This window comes from Neolamprologus brichardi, chromosome 14 (genome assembly GCF_056152115.1).
Source record: "Neolamprologus brichardi isolate AB-2024 chromosome 14, ASM5615211v1, whole genome shotgun sequence".
Classification (NCBI taxonomy): Eukaryota; Metazoa; Chordata; class Actinopteri; order Cichliformes; family Cichlidae; genus Neolamprologus; species Neolamprologus brichardi.
Window position 1 is genome coordinate 32438171 of NC_142117.1, and position 24774 is coordinate 32462944.

General features: G+C 40.9%; 1 protein-coding gene across 1 annotated transcript; it reads right to left on the reverse strand.

Moving 5' to 3' along the window:
• Positions 1-23254, reverse strand: yap1 (Yes1 associated transcriptional regulator). The gene is made up of 8 exons (XM_087851135.1): positions 22542-23254; positions 21162-21397; positions 11716-11834; positions 10691-10804; positions 5861-6024; positions 3676-3803; positions 2608-2720; positions 1-1784 (listed from the first exon to the last, which is right to left on the reverse strand). Exons 1-8 carry the CDS (start codon positions 22740-22742, stop codon positions 1549-1551), a joined length of 1311 nt encoding a protein of 436 aa, XP_087707261.1. The 5' UTR covers positions 22743-23254; the 3' UTR covers positions 1-1548.
• Positions 23255-24774: the final 1520 nt, after the last annotated feature.

Sequence of the window (24774 nt, forward strand, 5' to 3'; positions counted from 1 at the left end):
AAAAAAAAACAGGCAAAAGGAAAAACTCACCACCATCAGTCACACACTGATCCTCTACTCTACCCCTTGACATGACTCTTAAACCTGCTAAAACTTGTCCTGGCTGCAGTCTATAAACCTTTCATTTAAAACACTCAACACAGCGTCGCATAGATGGGAGGGGCGGGGGGGTTCCAACATTGTAACTGTTGTATACTGTATGTGGTCATAAGGTTTCATTGATCAAAGAGCTATACTTTGTTCTGAGCCAAGAGACCTGCCTTTTTGGTTAATGTTCAGGAAAGACAGTGAAAAAAAAAAGCTGCATGTGAATATCAAAAATACAATAACATTAAAGTGGATACAGTAAAGCAGAGACGAGAGAATCAGATAAATGGGTTTAAAAAGAGTCCAAACAGAATCAGACCACCAAGATTAAGTTCCTGGCTGGTTTGATCTCATTGAAGTGACGTGCTGCGATATAACAGACGACCCCGTCTAAAAAAAATAAAATAAAATGATTCAATCCATGTATGAAAGAAGGAAAAAAAAAAAAGTAAAATGCCATTTGATCTAAACTATCATACATATATAGTTATCTAAAAACAGAACACTAAAAAAGATAAAACGACGAATGGATTGTGAATCGGGCTGGGATACAACTGAGATAGCAAGAAGCTAGGCGTTTGAAACCACCCTCTCCTGTTTAAAAAGAACAAAATAAAAGCCCAAACATACAATTTTGATCATTGAACATTAGAGGGAAGTATGGCTGCCGTTCATCGGAACAGCAGTGTGCTTGTCGCTGAATTATAGAAATGTGGGTATTTATTCGTGTCGCTCGCGTCTCAAAAAAAACAAAAAAATACAACTGAAGGCACTTGATCTATCAAAGGTTTAACTTAGACTTGCTGGCACAGCCAAGCAGCGGTGCAGTCAATCCGCAGGTTCGAACCCCTCCCACCCCCACCCCAAGCAACATGGGCCTCACGTTACCTTTACTCCAAATCAGTATTGTTCTTTATGCTCCAAATACATCATTTTTGGTTTTTCAGGCTTGTTGAAAAAAACAAAACAAAACAACAACAACAAAAAGAATAAAAACATGAGGCCAAATATAAAGCTACTAGCTAGATGCAAAAGTCCCAAATACAGTTAAGTAGTGATGCGTCACGCTATTTTGCAAGAAAGAGGCTCCAGAGACTCCAGGGGATAACTGATCGGGGCAGAAGAGTGGAAGCACCTGCCCAGTGGGTAAATATGCCCTAGATTCACTGACAGGCCTGTGAAAGATTTGGGGACCCTTGCATAATTGTCTGTTCATAGGCCAGCCTTGAAGACACAGACAAAATACAGAGATAACACAACCAGTGAAGAGAACAGAACAATACTGCCAGGAAAAAAAAAAAAAAAAAGAGGTTGGCCTTACATGCTGACACAGACACAGAAGTCCCGAGAGGCTTGCTGAAATGTCTGATAAAATCATCTATGATTCCTTCACAGATTAGAGCAGGCAGAAGTTCAGAGTGTAGGTAGGGGAGCGAGGAAGGAGTGGCCAGCTCGGCTTTTCTATAACCATGTGAGGAAACTCTCCTTGTCGAGCTTGGTAGCTGCCAGCACAGACTCCATGTCATTGAGGATGTCTGAGCTCAGCGCCTCCTGCAGGCTGGGCATCAGCTCCTCACCTTCCACCGCCATGCTCTCCCCCTCCAGGGTGCCCAGATCTACGTCTGTTCCAGGAATGGTATCCAGGTAGTCAGGGAAACGACTGGGCTGTGTTGCCATGGAGGGTGCAAGTGGGTCCCCTGATGAAGAGGGAAGAAAAAAAAAATGTTGATACTGTTTGATGTTACTTGCTCCAGAACAGGTGTGAAAAGGTTTCTCCAGGCTACAGCAGTTCAGTACCAGTCACTTTTAACCTCAACTTCAGCTAGTTTAAAAAGAAGGTATGATTAGATGTAAGTTAACCAAAATGAATTGGCATATCTTATGATAATGTATTAAAATAGTTCACTTTAAATCATTTCAGTAATGACTTGTGAACAAAAAGGCATTCGGTTATGAAGGGAATGCAGAAATATGTACAATAATAATCAGCAGCCGTGAGCAAATCATTAAGCCAAACCAACAGAAGAAGTGCGGTCCATCCCATTCAGACAGAAATGAACCAAGATTCAAGAATTCAGGTCAGATGTTTGCGTCTGTTTAGGATTTCATATGTTTTGATGTGCACATGCATCGACGCATTTAATCAGAACAGTATGACGTGTGAAACAGATACAAATGTCATTATGTCCATCTCCTCATCTCTTAGGCCTTTGTATGATCCGTGTCCCTAATAGGGCTACATTCTGTTTTCAGGACAATAAACATCTTTTTTGTTCTTATATTAAAAATGTAGCCTTTCAGATTAAAAGCTGCAATTTTTTTTAAAAGACTCAAGTCTAAATTTGCAGGAAGCAAACGGCAAGAAAGGAATCTGGCTAAATTGTTCATATTGAAAAACCTTTATCTGACTGGTTAATGAAAATGTTTAAGCACCCCTCGGCAGGAGATGGTTCCAGCATGGTTATTTTGACTGAGCACTTTTATTCCACTTGGGTCAAAATATTACTCTCTGTGGCTCACCTGTATCCATCTCATCCACACTGTTCAGGAAGTCATCTGGAGTGCGAGGGACACTGTAGCTGCTCATACTCAAGCCGCTGTCTGTGCTCTCATCCCTGGAGTGGTAGGTCCCGCTGGAAATGCAGAAATGATGAAATGTTGGTTAGAAACGTTGCTCTGTTACCAATGAACTCTAATGGCCTATAGTTTACTTTAAAAGTGAACTGTTGAAATCAGCGGCCTTAACTAATCTGCAGTGACACCACTGAAAGTGAGCTTCACTTTTTTTCCCCCCTTTTCAATCTATACTATATTGCAGTACATAGGCAAAGAGCAGCAATGAAAGGGGCAACTGAGACAAAATGAGAGAGGACATTTGACAAGCCTATACTAATTAGCAGAAAAATATGTAGGCAGAGTATGGCAGAGGCACGATGAATGAGGCCATTGTGAGCGCAGAGGAGTGCAGGGAACAGGGGGAGGAGGGGAGATTAGGTTGGCCTGTCTACTGACTGGACCACATGTTCTCATGGCCTGCTTGCTATTCAGCTCTTTTCCTCACTTTGTGTGCTCACAGAAGAACTAGAGCTTGAACTACTAGAAATTATTTCCCAGCATACCGTGGGGCAGCATTCACACAATAAAAAGCTTCCTGTACCTTTGTTGTTCAAATCTGTATAGCCTCAGACAAACAGATTTTTACTTTTTTTTTTTTTTTTGGAGGGGGTGGGGGGGCTGTCTCACTCTTAAAATAAAAGAGTGGTCTTGTATTAATTCATAACTTGCGTCGCCATTTAAGCTCTGACCGACTTTACTGCAGCAGTTGTACACCAGAGGTCATCATTGAACTCCAGGCACAGATCTGCTGCTCTGAATGAGTCATTACCATGTGAAGAGGGTTAAGGCCCAGAGTTTGGCCTTCTGTTTTTACTACCACAGCTCAAAAAGCTTTTGCACACAGATCCCTAAAACAGGATAAAGTCTGATGGGCTGAACCAAAAGTCAGCTGGTGCCAATCAGACTGTAGCGGTTGATCGTCTCCTTATTTTGTTCCACACCGAACACGCCTGGCTTATGTGTAAACCGAACCTGTTGAGGAATGGATCAGAGCTGTTGGCCGTCATGGTCCGGGCATCTTGAGCCATAGGGGAGGACACAGGGTTTGTGCTGCCATCTTGATCCATACTGATAGGCAGCTGGTTCCTTAGAGCCAGCTCCTGCGGATAATAAGACACAAAAACTCATGAGCAACACTGTCAACGCCACCCCTAACATCCAAAGCTAATTATACACAGCTAGAGCTTCATGGAGGCGTTTTTTTACAGCCTCACTGGTCTGCTGTCAGACGTGTTGGTCTCCATTTCTCTCCTTGCACGGTGTCATATTACATGAGGGGCCGGCCACAGTTGTAGACAATTGTTTTCTACACATGAGGAATCAGATAAGGTTGAGGATATGAAGTCATGTTTTTCTTTATCACCCCCTTCCTTTTAAGGGGATGTGAACAGAGCTGACCATAGTCACCATTTTCAGCTCTCATTAAAATTCTACAAAGACACTATTGGAAACGCACTAATTATACTTTTTTTTCCTACTTAGTATTTGGTATCAGCAAGTAAAATAAATCAAGTATAAGTAGTCAGTAATAAGATTACGCTTCAACCTTGGCTCAGTGACACTGCAGCATGTAGTGCAGTATAGGTTGCTGATATCTGCCATCTGTGCATTCCTTGAAACAAAAGTGAGGCAGCCTACGCTTTCAATAAGTACATAAAGTAAATTTACCTCTTCAAACACAGCTGTCGCAGTGAAGTTTGGAACAGTTTCAGCTGAACCAAAAGTTGCAGTTGTGTGATAAATGACCTGCTGACACTATCAAAACCACGTAAAAATAAAGCTAGCTAAACCGGCTATCTGAGCAGCACACGCCCAGCAAGGCGTGTCCGATGGCTCATTTGCATTTGAAGTTGCAGCAATCTCCATTGTGTTGCGGCATTTCTACGGTTTTTCACATTTATGTTGCCATACATAAGTGAAGGACTAACTATAAGCTAGTCATAGTCAATGCAACATCAATAATTCATTTTATTTCCTGTAGTATTAATTACCTTACAAAGGGTTTTAAGTTAGCCACTCACCTATTCTTCATTACATAACTGCATAAGTGCATACATTTCCATTTGTGTCAAGTTTTGCTCCAAAATTGAACTCCCCATACACGCCTAACATTATGCAATGTACTCCTGACATACAGGATTTGTAAATAAATTATAGCCAAAATAATCCAAACAAAGCAGAATTACAGGGGTTTCGGGTTTATTGGAATCTAGCGGCTAGACAGAACCCCTCTTTATATCTTTGCCTGGTCTGCAGTGCCTTTCCACATTTTATTTTCCATTTTAACCGGTGGCCGTGGATGTCTGAGGCTTGGATAATTCAGTTGCTCATGTTTCTTTGCAGAACTGATGAATTTCTATCCATCATTTTAATTGTGCTTGTCTACACAAGACACCAAGTGAAATCAGGCAGCTTCACTGAAATAGCCTGGTTCCACTTTTGCTCGCGAGCACTTGTCATGTGCGTAACAAAAACAAAAATTGTAAATAAAGTCATAATTCTGATTTTAAGGCTTTTAAAATAGTTAATAGTTCAAAGTATCTGAAAGAAAGTGTTTGTGCTCATCATACTCTCATAATCTCCTTCTTTAAAAGCCAACAGTAACCAGGCTACATAAGCATGCAGAGCACATTCTCTTAAAAAGGACAGTTCCAATAATTTTCCCTTTCATATCCAGTGCCTGCATACACACGGGTCACGTCCTACAGTGAACTTTAAACAACCCATCTGAACCCGAGGCATGGTAAACAAAGTCACCAGCACTCTCATTCATAATCATAAAGCTCCAAATCTGGTACTATGACACAGCCTTGAGTAAACTACCGCTCCACCCTGCGTGGGTGGCACCACTGTGACACATCAACCTTAGGAAGTGATAATTATTAAGGACGGTGACTCACAAGACTTCACTGCAGTGTGGTGTAACAATAAAGACTGATCAAAGAGGCTTAGGATCCACCACTATCCCTGCAAAGATTTTAAAGCTGAACATTTTAAAGTGTAAACATTTTGCTGCTGCACTCATTCAGCAAATGAACAGTTTGAGGTTCGGTGTCGTGGTGGAAACATACTGAAAAGTATTTGTTCTTCCATGAGGCTCTGGCACTTGCAAAAGGCCTTAAAAATATTTTGAACTGCTTTAACTCTGATTCCTGACCTGTGGTCTCTGCCGAAGCAGCTCCTGTTGCTTCTGTCTCAGTCTTTCCTTCTCCATCTGAAGTCTCATCTGGTTGTTGCTTCCCATAACTCCACTGATGCTGGGAGGCAGCTGCCCGGCCTGTTTCACTGGAGCACTCTGGGAAATTCTCTGCTGGTTCAGAGCTACAAAACCAAAATAAAAGTTGTTTACATATCAGTCAAATGCACATAATGCAAAGACCCCAAATGCTGTAACGACAAGGATAAACTTTGCAAAAAATGGCGGCTAACTGCTTTGTTGTAAAGGAAATACTGAGGACAATCATTACACTTTCAAAATATTTTTTAGGCAAAGCGGTGGGATATTCAGACATGACAGTAAAAAAAGCAAAAGTGCTGTGCTTATGAGACACCTTTATCCTTTGGACTTTACTATATTGAGATATATGCAAATTTAACAATGTCAGCTCTCAGAAGCTGGCAATAAAACTAGCATACAGGATTTCTAGTTAGCAGACTAGATAGACTAGTATCTTCCAATCTCTCTTCAGAAACTTCCTGCTACCTCACCTCTTTAATGCATCGCTGCATTTAAATACTACATAACAAGACCAACAACTTGTGCATTTGTCCACATAGTGAAATTGCAAAAGAGGATCCAGTGCAGCAGGTTGTGTAGGACAAGGGAAGTCCCAGCACAAGTTGTCCACCTAGTATCTAAAACAATCACTATTCCTGTAAGACCTGATCTCCTCCCACTCGCTGACTAAGACGAGCTTTGTTAGTTTTGTACATTGCATCAGTCATGACTTATCCTTTCATTGTGCGTTTTGTTTCCTTCCAAACAAATCGCCGCTTACCCCTCGAGACTGACTGCCTTCTTACCCTGGCTTGATGTGTCCACTTAAGCTGATTTAACGCATGCAATATGATTGCTCTGTGCCCATTAATATAGTGCAGGCCTACCTATTGCAATGCAAACACAGTACCACTTCGAAATTTACATTAAAGGCTCTTTTGCACAACAAATGTTACTGCATTAAGCATTTGTAAGCCGACTACATGTTTACAATATCAGAACAAATGTGTTTGTACTGAAAACACAGCTGTTCCCAAAGGAAATCTTTGTTATTCTTCAGTGTAGTGGGGGTGGGTCTAATAAACATAAGTGTAAAGCACAATGCGATGCTGCAATCTACGCATGCAAAGTAGGTCACACATTTGCAGTGGAGTAAACGTGAATGTGTTGCACCAACAATAAAGGAGCCAACGAGGTGTGCTGTTTGCTTATGTGCTTGAAGCGCCAATCAAAACAAAGCTTTAATGGGGCGGGGGCGCAACTTTCATGCGGGTCTGGCCCTCTCTGTTCTGTCCTGCCCGCCCCGGCACCTTTCTCATCACCATTCAATCACTGTCTGTTTACACTATTGCAGGGGCTGAATGAACCATGGCTGAGGGCTCTCCCTGGGAAGCTTTGGAGGCCCCACCTTGCCTTGCCTTCCACCGTCCCCTCCCCTCTCTGACCGCAATGTCTCCCCAGCAGCCCCACCCCAAGCGCGCGCACACACACAGACTCATGTAGGCAGCTTCCCCCCCCCCCCCCCCCCCCCCCCCCCCCCCCCACACACACACACACACACACACGTCAAGAGAATCCGTGGGAGACTGTTACTTCTCCCTGCTTCTTATCTTTGGCAGATACTGAAGCCTTTTGTGGCTGGAGCGCTCCGCCATCGGGGCACCATTAACTGTTCACATGATGGAGTCTCTACGCATGGGCCATGTCAGCAGCTGCAGATCTGTTAAGGCCTTAGCTTTGAAGACGAGTTGCGTAAAAGCGATGGGACACATATGGAGAGATCCACTGATACACAAAGCCAAAAGATAAAGGAGAAGTTCTAATGTCAAAACCTGGGTCTTTATTTTGACCCCAGTTTCTATTTATGACAGTAACCTTTTATTCATATGAACACTGCCAAAGGGAAGTCCGCTTCCAATCACCTCCTCCTCCAGCCAATTTGCAGAACAAGGTGAAAAAATCCTGCAATACGATCGCGTAGTTTCGCCTAATTTTACAAAAAAACTACAAAAATCAGAAGATTTGCTAACCTTGTTAGTTCTCTGCCAAGTAAATTATGCTCAACAAAACTGTGTGATTAGTTAAAGTCAACGGTTTCCTTCAGGGGAGCAAAGTTACAGCTGCAAAACCAAGTCAAGGACTCTTTTTGCAGACCAAATAGCAACAATAACCAATGTTACTGGATGAACTATGCACAAGCAATGCAGATATCAAAGAAGGGAATTACATCTGTGGGTGAGATAGTTGCCAAGGAAAGGTTCATTTCAGGGCCAGACTGATATTTTAAAAGGAGGCCACTCAAGGCAAAGAAGACTGTGTGTGAGAGTGTGGTGTGTGTACTTTTGGAGAGGTGGTTTGAGTAAGCAGCACATAGAGGTAGTGATTGTCGGTGAGCCAGTCAGATAAGAGACAAGTTAATGCTGTCTGCCTTTTGTCTTCTTCACGCACTCCTGCAAGACAACGAGCCAGCGACACAACCCTTTATCAGTCAATCACACTGGCAGGCATATTACACCATAAGATCACCTGGGGCAGGTAAAGTTGAGGGTGTGCCAGCTGTGGGAAGCTCTCTATATGACCAGGCCTCAGCACCTTTTAAGACTAAGTAAATATTTGCCTGCTTTCGATTTAACAAGTTTAACAAAAAAAGAAAAAGGAAAAAAAAGGCATCTTGGGAAGGTGTTGTATTTCTAGCGTCAAGATAAGTAAAGCGGCAAAACAGACTGGATGTGATGCAAACAAAGTTTTATCATCTTGTACTCAGTAAGCTAAAACCAGCCTGTGCCGACTTGGCTCTGAGAGGCATGAAAAAAATAAGTCAGGCGAAAATCAAGAGTGTAGGTAACAGGTTATAATACAGCTGTATCTGACACTTCTAATAGAAATCTATTAATGCGTACACTCAATTCCATTTAATGGTCACCAATTAAAAAAAAATAAAAAAAGCAAGGGATATTTTTTAAAATGGCAAAACTCAAACATAAACTATCCAAAGTACTCCGGGATGCTGTTTGAGAGTTAAGAAGCTGCTCCTGACTTTTTCCACATGACATTTCTTAATTCTGTTTGTATCACAAATGCCAAACTACCCTATGACAGCGACATTTTCAACAAGGTTCCAGCTTTTCTGGTTTAGTACTCTGACAGTACTCAAACAGTATTACGCCAAGTCTTCAGATGAAAACATTGAAGTCCCAGGGGAATTTTTTTGCCTTTCTGCTGTCATTTCCTGTGCGTGCCCACAGCAACACATATAGGAAATGACATCCACATTAGCCAGTCCCCTTTTGAACTCCCACGTCACCGTGGACTCGCAGCTTGCTCACCACCGTTTTGGATCTTAAACAGGATGCATGTTTATCCCATCGTCATTTTCTCTCTATTCCTCAGTTTTTCTTTCCTCCCCTTTCGCCTTGCCCCCCTCCACCACTCCCATACCCTCCCCTCTTTAGAGTTCTTTGACTGAAAAGGTCTGGAACAGATTAAGAGTTGGAACACAGAATAAAGAGGCCTGGCAAAGATTCAAGTCTGTCTGGAGCTACAGCAGAATGGGGCTGTGCCTGCACTGGGCCTCACACAGGGGGAAGGCAGCCGGCAACAACCCTCAGTTAAAGGCACTCTGCTGCTTTTCTTCTCAAAGCTCAAATTAGCCTCCATTATCAAAGCAGTTGGCTTATGATTGAAGACCTACATAGCAGCAGTATAGGGGTTTCTGAAGCACAGGAGCTCACTTAAATAGTACAAAAGTGCAAATGCATACAAAAAAATGATAACAAACAAAACTACTGGAATTAAAAAAACAGTTCAAAATTCACAAGTTTTACAATTTTTTTTAAACCTAAGACAAACTGCAGCAAATGAAAAATACAAGCGGTATAAATGTGATGTTTTAACAATTATTATTAAAAAAATGTTCTACCATGAGGAACAAAATCATGTTTATGGCACATAATGAGTTAAGAGCCTGTCTCTTTCACTCTTTCTCCCCCTCTCTCGCTTTCAGGGGCCCAGCAGCCTTGTGTGTTCAAGACTTATAAACCTTCAAAGAGCTTTGCCGATTAAAGCCTCCATCTCTCCCCAGCTGCCCCACTCCCCTTACAACTCTGTTTTGAACTTTCCTGTCTGCTTTCAGAACAGGGACACACAATTGCTTACATAAAAATTGCCCTTTAAGTGGCCATGCTCGGTAAAAAACTAACACTAAATTTAAGCGGGCCGCACGCTGATTCACACATGTTGCCTTTGTGAACCAGGGTAAAGTTCCCTGGGGAACACTTCAGTGATGAAAAGCATGTCACCTGACGAATAAATGAGTCAGAGTGACATAAGCCCTCATCTCTGGAAGTCTTTCTGGCACACGGGAGGATTAGCTTATTCCCATGGCCACAGAGTACTCCGAACACATGTACCTGGCTCTGTCACTAATTCACCAACCCTGACCACCACACACTCAGAGCTAACTTTAGTTTGGCCCGAGGGATTAATGGCAAACTCAGCTGTTGTGCCATAACTAAAACGGCTGACAAAAGTGTAGGTGTGAATTTCGAGGGTGGGGGTTTTAACAAAATCTGCCTTCAACCACCAATGCTATGTCTAGATAGCCCAAAGCACTCTGGTGTGGTTAACTTTGAACCAAAAGTGGAGAAGGAACACCTCCCTCAAGTGGGAACATTTTTTAATTATATTTTCAGGTGTCTAACAATGACTTTCCTATATTTAATCAATACAACACACTTTAACACTAACAATCTCAATCCAAGGCAAACTCACCATAACGTGGCTCAAGTCGTGGGTCCAGCCAGGATGTGGTCTTGTTCTTGTGATTGATGTAGTAAATTTCTCCCTCTGCTGTAATAGCCTGTTCCCAGCCATCAGGGAGGGGTCCTAAAGGGACGATGCCAAAAAAAACCCAAAGTCTAAGAGATCCTACAGGTTCGATCTATGCTTTAATTGACTGGGAGAATTTTTTAAACTTCTTACAGTCAGCTGACAAAGAGACCAAAACAAAGCAAAAACTTCCCATATAGAAAGCAAAAGGAATAAATAGACAGAAGAATTAGAGATGGTCATAATCTTTCATCTCTGAATTAATCATTGCCATCAGCCACTGAAATCAAACGATCCTGTCTGTCAACAGTTGACAGATGACTAACAATGGGTTACCAGATCGGTAATCTTTAATCTCTACCCAGTTTCTGATCTGGCCTTTGTCCAAAACTGGCCTTTCTGACATGTAGCACCATATTGGAGATGGTTCACTTCAGATGCATTCTAATACTGGAAACTCTGTTTGTTTAGATGAGGGGTGGCGGCCAGGTAGAGCATGCGAGAGGAAGGACGCGAGGCTCGCTCGCTGTGATTTCAGTGGACCGATTCCCTGCTATATTCTCACATGGCTTTAAAGGACATCACACAGTGTGTGCATGTGCAAAAGTAGCTATTGAGTCAGAGTTCCCAAACATGTCAAACAGGACGCGTAACGTTCTGCCTCAGTCTTCCCTCACCTAGGGCAAATTCCAACTGTATGGACAGACCTGAGGTACACCAAGTAGTAACAGGTAAGAACCAGACTGTGCCTGACTTGTTCGGTATAATTTTTTCTTTTCTTTTTTTTTTTATTGTTTTGCTTTACATATGTGAACACACAAAAAAATGCATGTTGAAAAAATACACTATGAACGTTGTGCAAAGGAAGAACTGAAATAATTGCCATTCACTGCTGAAAATTACACAACACATTTCATGCACTGCCGCTGATATAAAAACTAAATTTGACAAAATCAACAGATACACACCACTGGCTGGGTTCATGATAGGTTGCGGCTGGACTGGCACAGAACTGGGAGGGGCAGGCTGGTTCATCTGGAGCAAGGCCTTGCGTGGATCCTGCCAAGTGGTGGTCTGATCAATGTGGCTGTAAGGAGATAGGAGAGCCAATAAAAGTAAGTCACAGAAATGACCATCTATGATTTCCTACAACTAATAAGCAGTAAGGTCAAACTAGGGCTATGTCAATACAACACATAAATGATGACTCATTTCATCAACCTCATGGACAAAAACACTGAATCTACCCCCCCTCCCCCCCGCTCTGTAAATGATGACTGTTACTGGAAGCGAAACTCAATGTTGACTGTGTGTGTTCCAGCCTGGATTCAGTCTAGATTTACACTACTCATTCATTCAATTGAATCTTTGTGTATTGAATAACAATGAAAAAGAAAAAAACATTAAATTATATTTGAAATAAGACAAAACAAAAGCAGCACACTGCAAAAAATGAAAATAAGTCAAGTCAGGCTGCAAGCTTCTTGAAAATGTGTAGCGGCCTACGATTGGTTTTAAAACACCCATTGTAACATCAAACAATGTTGCTCCATCTATTTTCTGGCTCATCTTTGCTGGAACAGGACTGAGGCTTGGGGGAGGAGGCATTGTGTTTCATTCTGTGAAGGCATTGATAATTAGTGCTTTGTTGGTACTTGTTGCTTGATTAAGATGGAAAGCTAATACAGGAAGCCCTCCTCTCCCGAGCAGGACCCTCTCTATTGAGGGAGGGTCAGTCCCAGGGCTCAATGCAGGGGGTCCTTTTTCCTGGAAGCGGCTCGGACACTACAGAGTGTCAGGGGCTTTAACAATCTGGCGCCACATTTACAAAGCTTTCACCTGCTTGACAAAGGCACAGACTGAGCTACGACCTAAAACCCCACTATTCACTTGTTTTCTCTCTCTTTTTTTTTTTAACTATCCCATTTTTTTTTTGAAAAAGAAACAAAAACTAATCTCATACAAAAGGCATGAAAATTCAAGTGTTTTTGTTTCATACATCACCACAAATCTTGCATTTGTAATGTAACTTGACTGAGTTATTTCGACACACATGGCAAAAATAGTTTGTTTGTCATGCACCTAAATGTTACCCACAGCCATCCATTATACCCCAGGTTCTAATGGTGTCCTTCCACCCACTGCGTTTCTTTACAACTCACTGTTAATTTGATCCCTAAACGCCATTAGCACAGATTTTGGAACAGCTGGGTGAAATGAGAGATTCAGAGAGTTTCTCTTGGCCTCTGCGGTAATCCCAGCCTGCCTGTCTGCTCTCGATCCCAGGCCAGAGAGCGAGAGGACCTGACTCAGCACTCCTCCCCCGATACAATGCAGCCCATTTTGAAGCCCCCTCTTGTTTATGCTTTATTGATCAAAGGAGCTGCCAAATCCCCTACCGAACCCTCCCCCAGCCCTCACACGCACACACATATACACACCCACACAAGCACCGCAAACCAAGCAAAATAGTTGGAACTACTCAGACGGGGGGGGGGGCTTGAGAAAGAAAGGTCAGGGAGAGGAGGGGCATATAACTGGAGAAAAGAAAAAAACAAAACAAGTGAAAGTTAAAAAAAAAAAAATCTACAGAAGCAAATCCCCTGAATTCCATTGGCTGTGTGAGTTGCTGTGGTTCTGTTACAGTCTGAGTGCCCGCCCTGCCCCATTTCCTGCCTTTTTCCCCACTCTGGAAACTATGACATTTGTTATGGGGGGGTGGGAGGAGAACAGGGGAACAGGGGAGGAGGCAGGGAGACGGGCACTAGGGTAAAAGGGAAGGGAGGGTTTATTGTAAACGAGAGGCCTGCACATCCTTGCACGTCAATGGCAAAAAAAAAAACCTGCTAAAAGTGGGGAAAAAAAGAAAACAATGACATAAAACTTTAAAAACCTTAAAATCAGATTCTTGAAGTTATGCACACATAAAAGGTATATTGAATTTTCTATCAAAGACTAGTTGGAACCGCCAACTTCCGTTGATCAAATCAACCACAACAACTGTAAACAAAGCCTTAGTTCAAAATACAGGCAATAATGATCTAAAAGCCTGTGATGAAATCTACTTTCTGTTCAATAGCGCTGAAAAGAATATTGAAAAGAAACTGAGAAAACCGGTAAATGAGTTACCAAGAGTCAGTAATTCATCACCAGGTTTTAAAACTAAAAGATAATCTATTCGCTGAACCTGCCACCAACCATATATGGTCAGCTGCACGGCTTCCTGTAGGTGAAACATAAAACAAAACAATGTCATGGCAACTGTTGGGACGGCTGGAGGCCACCAGTTGCTGTTAGGAATTGCTGATGATCTGCAACCCCACGGTCACAACTGCTCGGTGTTGTCTTTACATGTTTCTGACACCACAACGAGCACAGCAAGGCAGCCTTTGTACCCTGCCCCCTACTGCATACCCGGGGATGGGCAAGATATTTTTGGGGTTGGTCCTGATCCATACAAGTGAAAAAATATTTAACAATTTTTTTAAGTAAGCTGTGAAACTGTGCTCTCAAAACTCTCATTCAAGCTGCGACCCAAACATTAAGAGAATGCTTAAAATAAATGGCGTCTTTTGACTCTTTACACACAAACTGCTGCTGTGTGATTACACACTAAGCACATGAATGGACAGAATAAAATAAGTCTACATGCCACAAAAAATGTAACCTGTATAGACACGTTTCAATCCATAAACAATGAACTAGCAGCCATATTCTATTTCTGTCACATGGTTTACATAAACAACAACATCCTCCTCCCCTAAATTAAGTCCCTTAAGGGGGATTTTTTTTTTTGTTAACACAAACATCTTTTGGTGTTCCAACCCCAAATTCTAGTTTAGATGACGGGACAAGGTGGTGGAAAAAAAAAAAGGTCTCATGTTTGTCTGGGAATCATCACAGACAAACTATAACACATCATTTCTTCTGCAAATGACCAGGTACTGCAGCCAAGAAGAACAATGTCTTTCAAATGCGATCCATTACTTTCCATCTTTTGCTCAAGTTGTCATGTTTGACTGTGTCTTGCTGAGGCATGAAGGCAAAACTCTACTTTGCTGAAAGCATATATGGGATGACTTATAAGTTTCCTGCTCAGGACTAACTGGAGTAAAAATACAATGCAAAGTGCTAATGTTAAGGACTGACTGAAAACTCTGAGATTTAAGAGATTCAGGTTTCCGGAGTGTGCTGTAAAGGGTTCACGATCCCTTACGTGCAAAAGTCTGAATTCCCCCACTTGATTTTTCAAAAGCTGCAGTGAATTACTGTAGTATTATAAACTAGTATGACAAACACACAGCCTGCCTGTTTATGCTCATGAAAACTATGGCAGTTTGCATCTGGCTTTGTAGAGAATTTACTACTCAAAAAAACATGAAGTCTCCAAATAACCTCTGCCACCTTCAAAACACCAGATCAAAGCTCGATTTCAGTCCAGGCTGACTGTTTATTCCACTGAAATTGCACATCTTCAAATCCAGATGTCAAGTGCTGCATTTCGCTGGTGTAATACAGGGGAGTGAAGCTATGAGAAGTGCAGCAGTGATGAAGCACTCCCACAGCTGAGTTGTCAAATGTTAAAAATGGGATCGTCAGACCACAGGAGCTCCACCCTGGGAGTATGTGCTTGGAAGTTGGTTGAAGCCAATGACTTAAGAGTGCACTGGGGGAGGCCAGATGTAATCAGGCCTCTAAGTTGAGGGTGACCACCTCCACTCTGGTTGACTGGAGATGCCTGGCTGCCTCTCTATCAGCAGGACATCATCAAGAGAGATTATTGGGGCAACCTTTGTGACCCTATTGTGGCTTTAAGTTTCCCTTTGAAGGGTGGTTTGTATTAATGAGGAAACTAGTTCATGAAGTACCAGGACTGAATGTTCCTCGGTTTTTCCGCTGTTTATTTTTTAAGATCAATTTCAAGATTGAATGTAATTTTAGGGATTGTCGTGGGATTAAAGATTAATAGGTGGGGGTTTTTTTTAAGCAAAACTTGCCTGACAAAGTACTCCGCATAAGCACTTCTCTTAATCATTTACCAAGTAACATTGCAAACTAATTAATAGGTGCATATTTTTAGTCAAATAACATATCAATATTAAAATAAGGTTATCCGAGGATTTTGAAATCTCTAAATCCCACCTGAGAGGTCCACCTCTCAGAGACTACTTCTCTGTGGAGATGCCCTTAGTGACAGTGGAGGCATTGATGTCTGAAACAGAGGTGTTACATCAAACCTTCGGTAAACATTAGTCTGACTTTCTCACAGTCCAGTTTGTGTACTGAGCTGACAGGCCAAAGTTGAACAGGAAGGTTCTTGTCTGTGTGTGGTCAATAAACCAAAAGTTTGTCAAACACAAAGTTGCTCCAAATGAGGGCTTTGCACAAGCTTACAGCCCAGTCTTCCCAGCACCATTTGTGACTGACCAAGTGGTCTTAGTTTACAACGTCTTAGAATGAAACCAATTTGCATATTTATCACTTTAAACTCTATGGAAATTTAAGGTCGCAAAACAATTATATATATACCATTTATTTCATTTACTATAAGATCAGTGTTAGCCAAGCTATAAAGGTAAAACTTGTTAGTGAATTTAAAAATGAATTGATATTGTTTTTATTTAATTTATTACATCACTACAGTATTAATGACTAGATGAAAAACTGTCAAGTAGTTAAAGTCTGACTGTGGTTTAAAAGACAACATAACACTGCAATTGCAGCTTTATTTGCTCAATTGATGGCGACAGTTGGAGAGCCTAAAGCTTGACTAGGCCATTTTTGTTTTAGATGCAGTAAATATTACCATGTTATCTGCCGGAATTGATTTATCAATATAATCTTATAGTTTAAAATCAGCATAACAGAGTTATTATAATGTACTACAGCAAGAGCATAAGGCCCAAATAAACATCTTTCCTGTGCAAACAGGCAATCTCTGACTTAGTGCAACAGATGTTCAGGAAATCACAGACAGAGTATAGTAAAAGCTGACTATTAGCCGATTTACCCGGGACTCTGCAGCAGTGTAAGTCTCAGAAAATAATTTGTTTTTTTAAAAACATAACATTAAAGAAAGGATTTAATAAAGTTCTTCACAGTGGATAATCATCTCCTTGCATATCTAATCATGAATCATCTTTAGCCACTGCAGAGTTAAACCTTAAGAGAGACACATAGTCTGCTCTTTTCATGTGAAACCAAGCTCATCAAAACATTTAAAAAAACCCAGTCGAGAAAAGACAAAAGTGTCCATCAACACGTAGATCTACCTGCCCCTGAGGGCAGATAATAGCCTCCCCCCCTCCAGAGCTTTACTCTGCTTTGAGCCGACTTCCCACGAACTGAAAGCTCTTTCAAAGCTGCATTTAATAAGCGCCCGGAAACAGTGATTACCCCTCCTAGTTCACCGGTGTGTCTAAATTAGAAACCTTCATTAGTTTATGACCCACCCCTGGAGACCATCCCTGCCCCCGTCCCACCAACAACCAAGGTGACCCAACCTCCGTGCCCCGGCTGTCATAAATCAAAGGCCGCAGCAAACTGCTGTGAAAAAGACGAAAGGTCAACAGACTTTGTTGACGTTCTCCAAGTATTTGTTTTTATGTAACAGCCAAAACAACAAAAAAAGACGGCATCCTATTTGACTGATTACCATTAGGGCCGCGACTATTGATCACCACCAACAGTTATAACAAAATGTCTCATTTTTTAAAATTTGGTTTAAAAAGTGCATCACTTTTATCAACTGATATTTATATCGCTTCAACACCATTTGCTACTCTAAAGGGGAAAAAAGTGCTAAATCTGTCACTTATCATCACTTATGATCACTGGTTAGTATTTACACCAAAATTAAACTAAATTTAAAAAAATATCAGAACTTCAGGTGTGAAGAAGGTTAAAGTCTTAACAAAGCCACCACTCTCTCACCCCCATCTTTAAACTTCATGTCAGCCATTTGTCTATTTCGGGAAGGCTCACATGAGTCTCAACAGGCCCGTCGTCTGAATAAAGATCACTGTTTCGCTGCTGGGACAAAGGGGGAAGGCACAGTTTCTTTTGGCCCCTCTTCTAGTGATCTCCACATGGCTGCCATTTAACTTCATTGACACAGAGAGACACCATCACAGAGTCACAGCTCCATTCATAGCAAAACAGAGCATGACTCCTGAAGGAGTGAGGCATCGAAATCTAGAGACTCACTGACTCAGAGGCCAGTTATTGTTACGCATAATCCTGCAGTGCACTAATAAACAAATAGTATATTGAAAAAAAAAAAAACTTCAACCCTGGGTTCATTTATCTCTAAGGACAACAGCAAGCAACCAGAGTGAAATGTGAACCCCCAACTCTCTGCTTTCCTAGCTGGTGACCAACTCCCCACCCCCACTAGTCCATAGCTAGCGCGCACACACGCACACTCTTGCTCTGCTTCACTCTCTCTGCAACACATCTTGGTCAGACAGCCCCTGTTTATAAATAGGGGAGTGTCTTTTCCAGCAGCTCTGGCAAGCCTGCTTTTATTCCAGATCAAATATCTGCTCTTTGATCTGTGTGGAAGATGTCTCCTCGCGTTTTCCGTACTCAAACACAAACACAGTGTACTATACTCACACTGGTTGTATAACATGCCAGTTGGAAAAACAGTTAACTCTCTGCAAAGAAATGCGTTTCACATCCCGTTAACATCAAACTTTATGTGAGTTGAAAGGAAGAGGCCCTCAGGTATACACTATATAAACAGGTATATATTATATCATCTATGAATAATTTGATAGCTTAGCATTTAAAAATATATATATTACTGACCAGTGAGATCAAATGACTGTTTTTATACACAGAAAGACTCTCGGTTAACACAGCTGACTTGTGACCTTACAGCTTTTATACTGCCAATTTTATACACGTTATATTTTATTCTGCCTTTATCAGTATTTTAGGACGGCGGTAAAATACTCTAAAGAACCGCAAAGATCTCGAGTCTTTGAGAGTACTGTTTTGATTCTTCTATTCCCTGTCCATTATTTCTTTGGCCTCCACAAAATGGGCCAGATGTTCTCCAGATGTGCAACCTTAAAACATGTGGTAATGAAAGCTCTCTTTTTTTTGGGATCCAAGTAAGTTTGAAGCTATCATGTTTGTCCAGACTCTGCGTCAGAGAGTAACATTTCCTAGAACTGACAACATTTTGCCTTTGAGTAAAGAATGAGGACTTTGAGTGTCAAGCCTTTTTTTATACAAGAGCTGCTGAAGAGTTCATAAACTTTAGAAGGCTTCACAATGAGCAGATTACATTAACATAAATTGTTGACAAGCACGCCACTTTTATGAATAATTCAACCCATCTTTGCCCAGAGCTACAGACAGTGGAAATAAAAAGGGTAACAAATGCACAAAAAAGTATTAAAGATCAAAAGCCCTCAAAACCCGAGAAGTAATCGATACATCCTGTGACAAGCCTAAAGGTCTCTACAGTACCTGCAAACAAGAAATCTACATTTCTATGGATCATTAATGCGAAGAAGATCTACTGAGTAGCAGAGGAGCTTTGCAGAACTGTTCTTTGCCGTCTGGGGTAGCTACAGTGCTCCATTGTCTCTACTGAAACCTGAGACCAAGAAAAGGAGCACTAGATACAGCAATCATCGCTCAAAAGACTTCTCTTGTTTGCTGAGCCCACCAAATTTAATAACCTACAATTTAACTATTGCAATTGTCTCTTTCTGGACACAGTGGCAACTATTGTGTAACAGATTTGAAAATCATTGTCAGCATAATGTATGCTGAATAGAGATGTAGTATTGAGAGCTGGGCCCTGTACTACGAAGTGAGTTCAGCATACCCAGGGTATCCTTCGTTATCCAGATTTACTCACCCTAACACTGGCGTTCGGGGTAAGTGGTCACACTAAGCTGGTTATTAACTCACTAAGTTAGCCCAGGACTTCCTAATCGAGGTACACGTGAGTTCACATGAAAGAGGTGGTGCTGGTAATGTCTGATCACATTGATTAGTGTACTAGTAGCTGATTTTACAAAGAAAGAGTAAACTTTAAAATGAGAAAAATATGAAGAGGTTACATAAATGATGTAAGTATTTGTATCCACTTTTATTAGAAAGCTATTATTAAAGTGTAGCTACTTGTCTGAGTTAACAGATAAAAAATATCCCATTAAGATATTGGAGAATCTGATGAGCTGTTATCAACTATTCCCATCAAATTAGCATAAGACAGTTATAGTTTTCATTCTCTCAGCTGCAATCTGTGTCTTTTAAGTATTTAAGAGTAAGTTTAAATACAACAACAGAATTCAAACATAGGCTTAGTCTATGTACAAATTTGAAATGAGGTTAGAAAGTGCAGTATAGGTGTCCTGTTTTAGGATCGTATATTACTGACTAACACTTATCAAAGAGTAAAATTGTTGCTGACAAATATGGGAATGAATCTAGATTTATCACCGATGCTCATCAGCTAACACAAAGACTTTAGACACTACTGAAAAACTTTAGAGCCACCTACTCTACCCACAGAGGGATTTTTCAGGAAGGGTGATGCCAGTTTCCGAAGAACTGCCTGGTCAGTAGGTGGTGATTTCATACCTGCTGATCTCTAATCAGGAACCTAACCTGTTCCGGAGCAGGTTAGGGTTAAGGGTTAAACTTCAGAGCTAATCCAGAAGTTACCCAGATAAGATTAAATCCTGCTTTGTAGTACAGAGGTCACAAGACCAATTCTTTGGTAACTTTCATTGTCACAACCCCAAAAAAAAAAAGTTTGAACCAGTGATTGTACTGCTTTATAAGCAGGCATATACATATTGTAAATAATAGTAAGATCATTCCAACAATATGTATGCATAAAATTGCAATCAAAGATTTGAAACACATTTTTTTAGAACTTGCACAAATAGACAATGTTCTCATAAAATTAGGCAAAATTTTCAATTTTGGGGATTTTCTGACGTCTGATGTAATAATGTTAAATAAATGGTAAATGGCCTGTATTCGCTTTACATAGTCTCTATGGACCCCAAAGCACTTTAGACTACATTCATCCACCCATTCACACACTGGTGATGGCAAGCTACATTGTAGCCACAGCAGCCCCTGACAGAGGCGAGACACTGGTGCCACCGGGCCCTCTGACCACCACCAGTAGGCAACGGGTGAAGTGTCTTGCCCAAGGACACAACGACCGAGACTGTCGGAGTCGGGGCTCGAACCGGCAACCTTTCGATTACAAGACGAACTCCCAACTCTTGAGCCACGATCGCCCTTAAGTGTAAGTATAAAATAAGTATAAAAAGTTAAGATAGATGAATATCACCGATTTTTCAAAACATTTCAGGTTGCAAGCATTCAGAGACTTTTACAAACTGTATGATGCACTTCATGGCAGCATACATACTTGAGGAAGTATCTCTGGCCAGAGGCAGTCTTGGCCATCTCCCACCCATCTGGTAGGGGCAAGTCATCAGGAATCTCATAAGAAGACTGACGAAGATGTTGAGGAGAGGCCCCTGTTGAGCCCATGCCAGACAGTGAGCCACCAGAAACAGCTCCTAACTGCAAGGAAGCAGGGGATGAGTGTGCACGGACATGGTGAGGGATGAGGACTCCGCCACTCCCAGCATCGGTGCTGGCCTGTGTTGGGGTTGAGAGACAACACGTCAGTTTTCTTTGGGGAGTTTGAGTGAAAACACTCACTTAAAAACATCAATTATCATGTAATAATTAAAAAAGGCAATGTGCAAATGTAACGACAAATTAAACATTTATGAAAGAATAAAAAACATGCGGCTTTGTTTGTTTCAAATACAAGTGCAATAATGGATTGAGGAACGAAAAACAGTCTTAATTTAGTGACAGTGTGTACTAGTCTACATAATTTCTACCTATTTAATATTTGAGTCACTCCTTATAATTTGTAATCACTTTAAAGTGTATATAAATTCTATTCATGTGCATGTGAAGGCATGTTTTTGACTTATTCGGGTGTGGGAGGTATCCAGGGCCTGCCACCAACACGCATGCGCACTAATTACAAAAAGTCCTCAGAGTTATGGGGAGCGACCGGGAACTTGGAAGAGCTGGAAATGGAAGAAGGGATCGGGGAGGGGCTGTGGGTGAATATAGGATAATTTAACCATCATATGATTTCCTGTCAGCAAATCAAGTTGTTTACATTAAAAAAAAGTCGGATTCGAAATTTAAGATGACACGAACATGACGGTTATCCGTCTGCAAATAGCTATACATGAATTATTAACCAAACCATCCCTTATTATTTTTACATTGTCACTCATCTAATCCCAATTTATTCTAAGTTAAGCAATATTCAACGGTTTTCTTGGTTACATACGGCCAAAGACTGCAAGAGAATCTTTCCGCCGTTTTATAAAGCCCTCACGGCCTTTACTGTTTTAATGTTTGGATTTTTTTCTCTTTTGTTTTGTTTTTTTGCTGTGAAATGTGTTAAATGGAAATTAAATGCAGTTTGAGGGGGGGGAACAACCCATCAATGGAAATGCACATTCATTTAAGCAGGTCAATACAAGTCCGCCTGAATAAGGTTATTATATCTTAAAGACTAAAAAAGTGTGTTCAAAGATGACTGACCAATAAAACAATAACGCTGAAGGCTAAAAATGGCACCAGAGAAGGATGAAGTAACTATTAACTAAGTGCCAGTCACGTAGCTCTTGAAGGCCGAAACTCGACAAGATGGGCCCTGCTTTTTAGTCGTGATTTCTGAGTACGGGAACAGTAAAAACCAGGGCGGGCTTACTTGTCTGGAATGAGACTTTGGTTCTGGGGGTTTGAAGAAGGAGTCTGGCAGTTTCCTCATCCTCATGGGCACAGAGTGGGGCACGGTATTGACTTTCGGGTTCATCACAGCGTTAAAAAGCGCCTCTAGGTCAGTCTCAGAGTCGCCCCGTACATGGACGATTTGGTGTCCGGCAGGAGGGTTGTGCTGGCTCGGATCCATTGTCCCAAAACAGTCTTCGAACTTTATGTCCCAAAAAAGTTAGGCTTCGGAAGTTAAAAAATAAACGTGAGCCAATCCCAAACTTTTTTCCACGCCGGGAGAAATCTGAAAATCTCGACGACACTCAGTAAAAGTTATTCGGAGTCATTCTAAACTTTACAAGTCGAGCACTTGATATTCTTCCAAAGTGTGTTAGCTGTCGAAATCTGCAATGAAAGACAGCCTTTTCCTGTTTTTTCCTGCTGGCATACTTGTTAACGTAACAAAGCGCATAAACTCCACATTGGAATTTATGCTCTCGTCCCCCCAAAAAGCGCAGATGCAGCCACAAAAGACGAAAAAACACCACAAACGGTTGAGTGAAAGAGTCCAACTTTTTCTGAGTGTCGGGCCAAGTCCGAGCTGTTGTTGATATTCTTTTAAGCAAGGCTCATAGTGAGCGGTACAAATCTCCGCAGCTCACTTTCTAGAAAAAAAAAAAAGTTTAGCCCCAGTCGGATCTAAACTTTGGAGAGGACATCAAACTTTATGACGCCAGTGACGTAATCACCAATAGGGCGGGACTTACGGCTCCGATTGGGACAAGAGCGTTTAAAGGTAGACTGGAAAAGCCAAGCCCTTTATTAGCGGGCACCTTCCCTAATTAAACAAAGTGTGAAAGTAAAAGTAAAAGATTATGTACCAAAAGATACATTTTTGATAAGACATGTCACAACTTTTTAACGTTAACATCCACTTATTTTGACAGCAAATGGAATTGTAATATCCTTTACAGTTTATGTAATCTTCGACCGGACAATCTGGGCAAGACCTTATGAGTTATGGTCTCCATTTATGGCCCATTTGCTAGCCCAAATCTGGATGCCTTGTTTTCTTATTTATGTACTTTATCTTTTAGCTATATCTGTTCTTAGTAACTTTGTTCTTATATTCCCTTTTATTGTTGTATAATTAGTGCCCCTGATGACATATGTGGTACTTTGTTAATAGTCTTTTATTTATTGTCTTAATTTTCCTGTTTTTATTGTAAAGCACTTTGGTGTACCACTGGTCTTTTAAATGTGCTGTACAAATAAAGTTGTATTGTATTGTATTGTAGAAAAAAACACTACTACATAGGAAGTTTCATTAAACTAACTTGCAGATGCACTGAAAATATATACACACACAGATGAACACAGTGTAACCAAATCAAACTCAAATTTGAGGCTATAAAGTGACATTTTCTTGTACAAGTTTGTACATGTTTTTTTTTTAAGTTACCAAAGTTTTTCTAGTGTAAAAACAAGAAAATAAAGGACCAAAAAGAAAACGAAAATCAAATTCATATTGAACTAAAGCTCATAATAACTTACAATAAAGTGCATTTGCAAACGGAAAATCTGACTAAAGTAACACTGGCAAACACCATTTTTCTTTGCAGGATTTATTTATAACATTATGACACAATATAGATAAACACTTTTCCAAGAATCTGAGCAAAGATAAGAAAAAAAAACTATCATCACTATGTGTAATAGTACAGTTTTGTCTCTCTCGCACTCTCTTTTTTTGTTACAGTGCTCATGAAAAGTAGACCCATGCAGTTCCCACAATTGTTATGCTAATGCAGCCCCTCTCCCATTGAGAAATCATTTTGTCAAGATCCACCCTCTTTGGATATAGAGGCTCTGTTTCAGCTTTTCCCATACATCCATTGAATGCATCATTATGAAGATCTATTAAATATCCACAGACACTGTAAACCTCCTTAACAGACTGATAGTCACACTCAACCCACATGCTTTCGGACAGATACTACTTTTTAACAATGCTGCACCTTCAAAATCTTAGAAACATTTAACATCGCTGTAATCCACCATACTGGTGTACTGATAGGAATTCATGTTGGTCCTGCTAAACTTTGATGTGTCTAATAAATGATTAGTAAAATGCTGACAGTGAGAGAACTTTTAATATTTGTGAAATACTTGATTATTGTTTTAAAAGTTGCTCTAATTTGATGAATGAAGGAAACAGTCTTTGCACACAT